The sequence below is a fragment of the Setaria italica genome, chromosome II (genome assembly GCF_000263155.2).
Source record: "Setaria italica strain Yugu1 chromosome II, Setaria_italica_v2.0, whole genome shotgun sequence".
NCBI classification, from domain to species: domain Eukaryota; kingdom Viridiplantae; phylum Streptophyta; class Magnoliopsida; order Poales; family Poaceae; genus Setaria; species Setaria italica.
Window position 1 is genome coordinate 42004243 of NC_028451.1, and position 9593 is coordinate 42013835.

Sequence of the window (9593 nt, forward strand, 5' to 3'; positions counted from 1 at the left end):
ATCCTAGCTTGCAAACTCTATGTAGTAGTAAAACGGCCTTCTAGTTGTTGTAAACGGCTTTTCCACCGCTACAAATCCCAGCCACTTTGGGGCTTTTGACATTTTAAAAGAACACGAAATTGTACCCTCGGCCTTTCAAATCGCCTAGAGCTGTTTCAGAGACACTGTTTCCACGTCTGCATCAGGTTTGGACAATGGTACTATGGTAGGCTCACTTGTTTGTTTGATATGTTTGACTTCCTTCTTGAAATTATTCGGTACTTTTTTTGTACATAATTTTCCGGTGACCATTTTAGAATGATGGTGGTTATTTCTACTAAAAATGCTTTTGTATCCCTGTATCTCCCCTCTTCTGCCTCCAAATCTTCCTGCAACTCACTGGCATTATCTTCACTACAGCATATATGATGTTTATATTCTAAGCCGTAGCCACATTTACAAGTAGCTAACATCAAAAGAGCACCATCTGGATGATCTTCTGAAAAAGCATGAAAGAAACGTCTGAATTGCAAACTAAAATGCAACGGCCTTTAGAGCAGCAGAAGGTTGATCTTTGGATCGAGAACAGGGGTATATGCTGCCTGCGATGGTGATGTATCAGCAGTCTCATAGGCCGAACAACAAAGTATGCTGACCCGGGGACCAAGCAGAAGAACAAAGGAGTCGGCAACGTGGGTACAGAAAGATCAGCTACGCTCCAACGCTGAATCCGTCGCAAAGATCTCAGTGTGCAAATTGCACAAGGCCTCCCATCAGGGCCATGCTCCCCTGTACCTGTCACCACTCGCCAGCAAGAGAACAAGAGGGGCTCACCAGACCATGCGCGGGTGCTGTTCCTCGCCTTGTGAAACATGGGTACATGACAAATGCAATGGTAGCCCGATGCATTCTGAACCACGAGTTATTTTGGACCGCAGAACTAGGAGGCAACAAAAGCGCCAAGAAAAAAAAATCTGGTAGTTTTATTTAGATGGATACATCTTTCTCTACATCATCATAGTCATGGTGAAAACACAAAGAAATGAGCAGCTCAGGAAAACTGGTAGCTAGTCCTAGAAAATAAAATACAAAAAAGAGGATCTAATAATATTATACAAGGGGTCCTTAGATCCGCTCATAAGTTATAAGTTGTTATATTCGAGCACCGAGTCGATCCGCGGTGAACTGAGGCCATCTAGATTCCAAGGCATTTACTGCTTTGCCTGCAATGTTGAATGTTTTCGTCAAAATTCAGCGTTCAATTGATACTTGTCTACCTAGCCGCGATGAATTCAAAACAAACGTGGTGAGTTACCTGAGAGTAGATGAAGGTTCCAAGAATGGCGATGGCGGCTCCTAGCGCGTTGATGGGTTGAACGGGCGTTTGGAAGATAATGATGGACGCGACAATGACAGAAATCCTCTTCATGGTGTTGCCGATGCTGAATGTCAGCGGCGAAATCTCATCCAACGACATGTAGGATACTTGGTTGTACAGGTGGTAGAACACGCTCTGCGCCGCCACCCACCTACATCCACACAGGAATTCTTAGCCACATGAATCAAACTGAATTATCATAGAAATATCAAAGTGATGATTCTTCTTTTGTTTTCTGTCAGAACGAGCAATTCATATCTCGCCACCATGCTCTGTCCCTACACAAGAAAGTGCTCCTTTGGGGAGGCAATGCTAACAGTATACTATCTTTTAGATACTTATATGATATAGATCGATAAATCATAGGTTGTTTCTTCAACCTTGTGACATTTCTGGATTCTGATGTATTTCATGTTACAGTTTGCAAACAGATTAATTAAGCATTTGGAATTCCGAATAGACACAAAAATCTCAACCGGCATGACAGTTGTGAGAGTGCAATGCAACGTGAGTAGTCCAAGGAGCATGTGAGCTCACCAGACGAAGTTGGGACCGATCTCGGCGACTGCTTTCTGCCAGCCAGCTGCCCACACCTTAGGCCCCTCCATGGCGATGGCGAAAGGGAGGAGGATCACCAGGGACATAATGGAGAGGCAGGCGTAGTAGTTCATCCCGCTGACTGACTTGCCCTTCATCCCCTTCTTGGAGAAGATGGTCCGGACGACGAATGCGAGGTTGGAGATCATTGCCCCCATGAATCCTACAGTGGGTCGAACAAGACAGATTCAGTATTTTCTTCTTCTTCAAATGACCCTGTTCAGACTTCAGAATGTGAATGTCTGACAATTTTTGCAATAGCGACTATCAGGTGAAAATCCACCACAAAATCTCTTTTTTCCTTGATTGGTGCCAAAATGTCTTAAAAGTCAAAACTATCTACGGAAATCTGAAGATACAATCCTTGTTATGATATTTCTCATGTATCTGACATAAGTATCTCCGAGATTTAGGAAATGGGGATTCGCAAGTCACTCACCAACCATGTTGAAATTGAGCTCCGTGACGGCGGCGAGGGCGCATCCGCCGATGATCGGGAGGAGGGAGAAGTAGACCGGCGCCGGGAAGTGCTCGCCGAGGAAGAACCTGGAGACGAGCACGCTGAACGCCGGCTCGCCGCTCTTGATGATGTGCGTGAACGACACGGCCACCTTGGCCATGCTCACCGTCGCCGCGACGTGCCCGATCGTGTGCGCGATCGCCACCTGCTCGGCCACGAGACGATTCGCATCAGGACGAGAAAATCTCACAAGAACAGAGCGCATCGAGAAGAAATCTTCAGAAGGCGGCCGCCACTCACCGGAGAGAGCGCCTTCCAGAAATCGAGGTCCGTCTGGGGCGCCTCGGCGATCCTGGTTGCCCAGGACGCGAGCATGATGGCGGAGCCGGCGGCGAGGGAGAGCGTCGACGTGAGCCACGGGTAGGGGAACGCGTTGAGCACCTTCTTGTTGTAGATGTTGAAGATCACGTTCAGCGCCCACCACGTGGCGAAGTAGACCCCGATCTTGGCGCGCCGGGCGGTCTCCGCCGGCGCGGCGACCTCCACCGGTCGGGCGCCGTCCGCGGTGGCGGCCGGCGGCGCAGGGGACGAGGCGCGGTCGCTGCGGCCCGCCGCCGCCGCTACGGTCGCGAGGACATGCTCCTGGCGGTACAGCGGCCGCGCGGAGACAGAGAGGGAGAGGGGCCGGGGCGCACCGGCGGGGAGGGGAGGGAGGTGGAGGGGCTTGAATGCCGGTTTTGTTGTGGCGGCCACGGCCGCGGAGGGCTTGACGGAGGCGGCGGCGGTCAGCATTGTGGCGAAGGGAAGGATGGCCTGGGCTGGCGAGTTCTCGGGGTCTTGTCGGGGGGTGGCAGGCGCCTGCGGCTGCTGCGGCGGCGGTTGTGTATGTGTGGTGTGTGATGGTCTGATGCCAAGGGGAATGGTGGGGAGGAAGGTATTTATAGGGAGCGCGCGAAGGAGGAGGAGGCGGTTTCGGAATTCGATGCCTCAGGCCTCTTCTTCCGCGGATCTTTTCTTTTCACCCTGGGGTTTTTCCTGCTTCTAATGTCTTTCATTTCCGCGTTTTTCGATGGTCTTTTTTTTTTTGGAAAGCTAATGCTGAATGGAGCATGTCCACCTGGTGGTGGCGGGTGTGGGCTAAGAGGCGTGCCCACAATAACACAAATGGTAGAAGGAATAGCGGTGTGCAAGGTAGGGTAAAGGCGTCAAGCCAAGAGAGGTTAGTGTGGCAACATCAACAATGATGAACACATTGCGAAAAATCATCAATTATAGAGATGTCATGTTCAAGTCATGCTTGAGCTCGAGGAGGGAGCTTCAGAGAAAACAATAATAGAAGGTAGTCGTATGTTGGAGATGATCGAACCATCGCTTTTGGATGAGCGCTTTGTGTAGAAGCAACACTCAAGTCCCATAGATATTTTTTCATCACTAACATTTTCTTGAATTCCAAGAGCATATTCCTTTTTCTTATGGTTCTTTGCATTCAAATTTTACTTACGAGTACGTGCTGGAATAATTTGTTATCTAGTCACCTCAATCTTATAATTCAATAATACATATGAAAAAAATAAGAAAAAATGTAGAAGAGTCTATAGTTCGGACACCATCACATCATCGCCCCTACTATCATAGTCAGAAGTACCATATGATTCAACTCGATTACAGTACAAACCAATGTTACCAAGAGCACGATTTTCGTGTGAAGCAAATGAACAATAGGGGCACATTAATTGAACATGGCAATACTTTCCTACTATATGAAAAATATTTTTAATTTTATGCAATGGAACTATTTATAATTTTGTAGAAATATTTTGCAAATATATCAAGTTGTTTTCGTTACAATACGTTACGTTGAAATAGCTCCACACTTTTTTGTCATTTCACAACAATGAAAGATGGCTGCTATTTTGTTCACATGTGATTTCCCGTGTTTGTTACGTTGATTTTGAGTTGCGTCAAGTCTGAACAAATTTTACCAACAGTCCTACACGTCTAAAATTGACAACAGAATTTTCCTAGTATTTTCAGAGAACTTGTTGTATGCTAGAATAGTAGACGGTTGCTGAGAGTGTAACGTGGCTTAATTTGGCTGCATGCCTGCAGCGTGCAAAACTTGCAGCATATGCCAAAAGGGCTTTCCTCAATTCTGACCATGCATGTGTGTGACTTCCAAGAGCATAATATAGGTTGCTCCGGACCTTTCAAAGACAACTCCCAACAATCAACAACACAATGAAGTCTATACAAACTTGAAAGCGCATAACAAGTCCGGAAAAACCACTATTTGACAAATGGTTAGAACTAGAACGAACAGTAAATTGACCTATCGACTGTTAATTTTTCACTATCAAGTCTCAACTAGACATAGATCCATTTTGCGCAATATTTACACAAACTCGCAGTTGATTGCCATACTTAAAACACGTAGATTTTTCTTTGATATGTCGAGCCCCAAATGTACACATCAGATTTTTCGAAGGAAAATGACACCAGATACAAGAGTACAAAAGCCCTTTCCTACCGCTCGGCTGGCGGCACTCGCGTGCCGCAGCCTGCCGGTCAGACTAGTCAGCACCCAGCAGCGTTCCATTCCATGCCGGCGCCCTGCAACGACCACCAGAACCTGGCCCGGGGAGCCGGGGAGGGGGCGCTCGTCTGACGATCGAGAGGGACGCGCGCGATCAGAACGCTCCCTCGCTAGCAGCGCCAGCCGCCAAGCGCTGTCACCGGCTCACCGCGGCACGGCGATCTCGTCCTCACTAGCTCGCTCGCCGGACGGCCGGCGACCGATCGGGCCAGCGGACGACGCGCGCGCGCCCGCGTGTCGCCGTCGCGGGCCCTCCCTCCTGTCGGCCGGGCCCGCCGCTGTCGTCCTTCCCGCGGGAGAAGCCTGGCCTTCCTCGTGAATCGTGACCGTCGGCCGCCCGCGCGGTCCCCGCGCCCGCGGTGGCGTGATACGCGTTTCGCGGCGGAGGGCGCTCGCGGCCCCGCGTGGCAGGGCCCGCCGGACCGTGCGGGCGGTCCCGGCGCGCGCTGCTCCGCCGTTCGTGCGATCCGCGGCCACGTTGCGGGCCAGCCAGCCGCGGGGCCGGACCCGCCGGTCTGTTGTTTCGTTCCGGCGAGATTTTTCCGCGACGCGACGCGCATGTCCGTCCTCGATCTTTGTCGCCAGATCGGCGATCGGTTTCGGGGAAGGGGGTGGTGCAGTGGTGGTGCACGGTGCTGCCGGCCGGCGAACTAGTTGGCAATTTGATGGCTTGCTCGCTGTTGCTTCATGGATTGTGAGTCGGTGAGGAGCGAGCGCCTCTGGGCCGCCGGACTCGAGGAGTGTGGTGGTGTGATGTGTGTCATGTGAGGTTGGAGCGTGCGTCCAAGATCACTCGTGAATCGTGATCTCAGGTGACGGTACATGTTTCAGTATTCTTCTTTAGCGAATTGAGTGAGTGAGATTTATGTACGGTTTGAGAATTTTCTCGCTCGAGCCATGCCAAAACTCCCCATATTCTTTTTCCACGACGCGTGTTTCTGCGTCGATCTTTGTCGTCAAAAGACTGGTGATATTTTCTCCCGATCGACTCTAGTTGTTCAATTTGATGGCATTGCTTTCGTACCGTTGCTTCCTTGGATCGTGAGTTGGTGACCAATGAGCGCCTCAAGCATCAGGAGTCCATACGCTATATTCCTTTTCTGAGTGCATATTTTCGCACCCATCTTTACCGCTAAAACCGGCGATTGGTTTTGGGGGAAGGGAACAATATCGGTGGTCGATCTAGTTGGCAATCTGATGACATGGTTGCTTTTATTTGTTCGTGGTTCTTCCATGGATTGTGAATTTTGGAAGTGAGCAATGAGCTCCTATTGGAAGTACCGCGATGGACATGTCATGTCATTATGCAGTGTACGTCCAAGGTCACTCACTATCATCTCACGTCTCACGCTTCTATATTGATTACGATCGACAATCTAGTTGGCAATTTGATGAGATTGCTTTCTTGCTGTTGCTTCCATGGATCGAGAGTTGGCAAGCAATTTACACCTCAAGGCTCTCTCATGTCAAGGTGTAGTGTATGCCCAAGATCACTTGTGATCGCAGTGCGTCATATTTTAAACATTTTCTAGAATAACAAATGAGATGTACGTATGGTCTATGAATTTTCTTGCACAAACCCTTAAAAACATTCCATAAATTCTCTTTCTTGGCACATGCATTTGCTCAATCTTTGTCAATTAGCAACCAGTTCCTAGGTGAAGGCAGGGATCAAGTTGCAATTTGATGATGTGATTGCCTGTTCTTGCTTCCATGGATGGTAAGTTGGTGAGAGCGGTAAGCATCTCACGGCTATGGATTTGAATGGCTGCGGTGCAGTCATGTCAAGTTGTAATGTACGTCGAAAATCACTTCTTGTTTTCCTTGTGTTCTTGTATTTTGTTTCTTCAAAAAAAAAACAGAGAGAGAGATTTATGTACGGTCTAAGACTTCTCTCGCACAAGTCACCTCATGTGTATATTTCTTACCATCTCCTCCGATCCGCTGTGTGCTCCACGCATGATGGGAGTGAGATCTTAGAGAAGCATAGGAAATTGGTGCCTTTTTATTTTTGGCATGGCTCTACGTACTTCCATTTAAAATGGTTTGATTCCTTTCTTGCTATTGCTAGGACAATAGTGTGATGTGATCCGAGTGGTACAAACTCGTCGTGCAGAAATCTAGGAGTACTATGGGGTGTTTGGGAGGAAGGAGCTAAACTTTAGCCCTATCACATCAGATGTTCGGATACTAATTAGGAGGACTAAATATAAACTAATTACAAAACTAATTGCAGAACCCCTAGGCTAAATCGCGAGACGGATCTATTAAGCCTAATTAATCCATCATTAGTGAATGGTTACTGTAGCACCACATTATCAAATCATGGACTAATTAGGCTTAATAGATTCATCTCGCGATTTAGCCTAGGGGTTGTATAATTAGTTTCGTAATTAGTTTAAGTTTAATACTCCTAATTAGTGTCCAAACATTCAAAATGTGACGGGAGCTAAAATTAAACCCCTCCTTCCAAACACCCCCACCAGACCTCCGATCCAGTAGCTACCTGCCATACGTGTTTCTCTGGCTCCTGAATCCTGACGTGTGTGTGTGCACTCCTAGAGCTAGCTAGCAGGAGTGCAGGAGCAGGGCGCGCGCAGCATGCGCCGCTCCTTTTTGTGTCGTCTCTGTACTCTATAGCCGACCCATCCATCCGTCCGTTATGCATGCTGCATGCCCCGCGCGTCGCCCTTCTCCTCCTCGTCCCGATCGTCTGTTGTGTCCGCCGGCCTGTAACCGCGGCCCGTGTGAGTACAGAGTACAGAGACGACATGGATGGGTTGTGAGCAGTACCGCCTATACCTCCGGGGATGCCGGCCGGACTCGAGCAACGCGCGGTGAGATGTGTGCCGTGTGAGGACTAGGGATGAAGATGCAGCGTGCGTTTAAGCACCCGTTTACTTGAGCTTTCCGGCAGTTTTTTAAGTGTGAAAAGCTATAAGCTGAAACAAACAACGAAATTCTCGTACGCCTTTCGAAAAGTTAGAAGTTTGAAGTTTAGAAAAATTAAGTTTATATAAAAAGTTGGAAAGCTCAGTTTTGTGAGTTTTTTAACTTTTGAATTCAGAAAGCTAAATACATCTTAGGAGGTGTTTGGTTCTTTAGTCCGACTAAAATTTATGTCACATCGAATATTCGAACGTTAATGAGGAGGACTAAACATGACCTAATTATAAAACTAATTACATATGGAGGCTAAATTCACGAGACAAATCTATTAAACCTAATTAATCCATCATTAGCGCATGTTTACTGTAGCACCATATTGTCAAATCATGGACTAATTAGACTTAATAGATTCATCTCGTAAATTAGTCTCCATCTATGCAATTGGTTTTATAATTAGTCTATATTTAATACTCCTAATTAGTATCAAACATTCAATGTGATAGGAATTTTAGGAGGTCCTAAAGAACCAAACACCCACTTATAAAAGCTAGTGTTGGCTTTCAAATAAAAAAGACAGCAGCAGGATTCATAAAAGTTCAAAAGCTGCAGCTCAAATAAATAGGTCCGAGTCTTTACAGGTGCGACAGATGTTTATTCACCATGTTTTCTTTCTTTAAGAAAAAGAAATTAATTGGAGCAAGATTTACACGCGCGTGGGTGCGGTGACTCTCTCTGGTCGATGATGTAGGTTGGTAATTTGACGGCACGCTCGCTTTGTTTGCATCCATGGGATCGATCGTGAGTCGTCGAGCAGTGAGCGCCGCTCGGCCGTCACGCTACTTGGAGCAAGGAATCGAATGCTCCTCCGCGCCTAGCTGGTGTACGCCCAGAATCACTCGTGATCTCTCTGGTCTCAAGTTGTGGCACGGTTCTTTCTTCTGAAAAAAAAAAGAAAACGAGTTGAACTTACATAGCGGTTTAAGATTTGTCTGGCACAGAAGAGAGTGAGGAGAAGGAGATGCAGGTTTCTCTGCCAGCGAGTGGCGATCGCTCCATGCATGACAACAAGATGGGTGGGAGAGGCGCGCGCGCGCCAACCATTTGGAGCGAGATCTTTCCGGTTTCTGAGTCGGCTTCCGCAGCTTGATCGACGTCTGGAATCGGATTACTCACTGCTCCCTGAAGCTACTGCATGTAAAACTCTGGTAAGGTAACTTGTGGTCGACGTGGTAAACTTTGCTCGTCGCTTCTATCGTCCGGTGCCGGTGCAGTGTGAGTGCCGTGGTGGCAAACACTGACACGCCGGCCGCTAGTAGCGAGCTGGCAAACGCTCATCGGGTTCTTCCGCGTCGGTACCTGCCAGGCTCCGTTGCTCCGCGGCCTGCGGCCGGCGCCGTCGGCCGTTCGTTGGTTCCTTGCTCTGGAGCCAGCGGGCAGGGCGTGTGCTCCTCGACCGTTGGTCCGGACCCAGTAGCCTCCGCGCGGGCCGCGGCATGCCGCCACGCGATGCTGTCGCTGTCGCTGCGCAGGCTTTGTCGGCTTCCCGGGCGCCCGGGTCCGGACGGAGTATCGTGTCCCGGAGATTTTTCTCGCTCGCTCGCCTGCTCCGATGGGGTGCAGACGCCGGTCTCGGCAGAGCGGCCACCTCCACCACTCGATGTGCTCCGCGGCCAGCTGCAGTCTCGCCTCTCCCGAGT

The 9593-nt window shown here is 48.9% G+C and overlaps 1 protein-coding gene across 1 annotated transcript; it reads right to left on the reverse strand.

The window, feature by feature from the left end:
• Positions 1-941: 941 nt before the first annotated feature.
• Positions 942-9391, reverse strand: LOC101768862 (glucose-6-phosphate/phosphate translocator 2, chloroplastic). The gene is made up of 6 exons (XM_004957831.4): positions 9253-9391; positions 2715-3400; positions 2394-2619; positions 1895-2117; positions 1295-1508; positions 942-1202 (listed from the first exon to the last, which is right to left on the reverse strand). Exons 1-6 carry the CDS (start codon positions 9389-9391, stop codon positions 1191-1193), a joined length of 1500 nt encoding a protein of 499 aa, XP_004957888.3. The 3' UTR covers positions 942-1190.
• Positions 9392-9593: the final 202 nt, after the last annotated feature.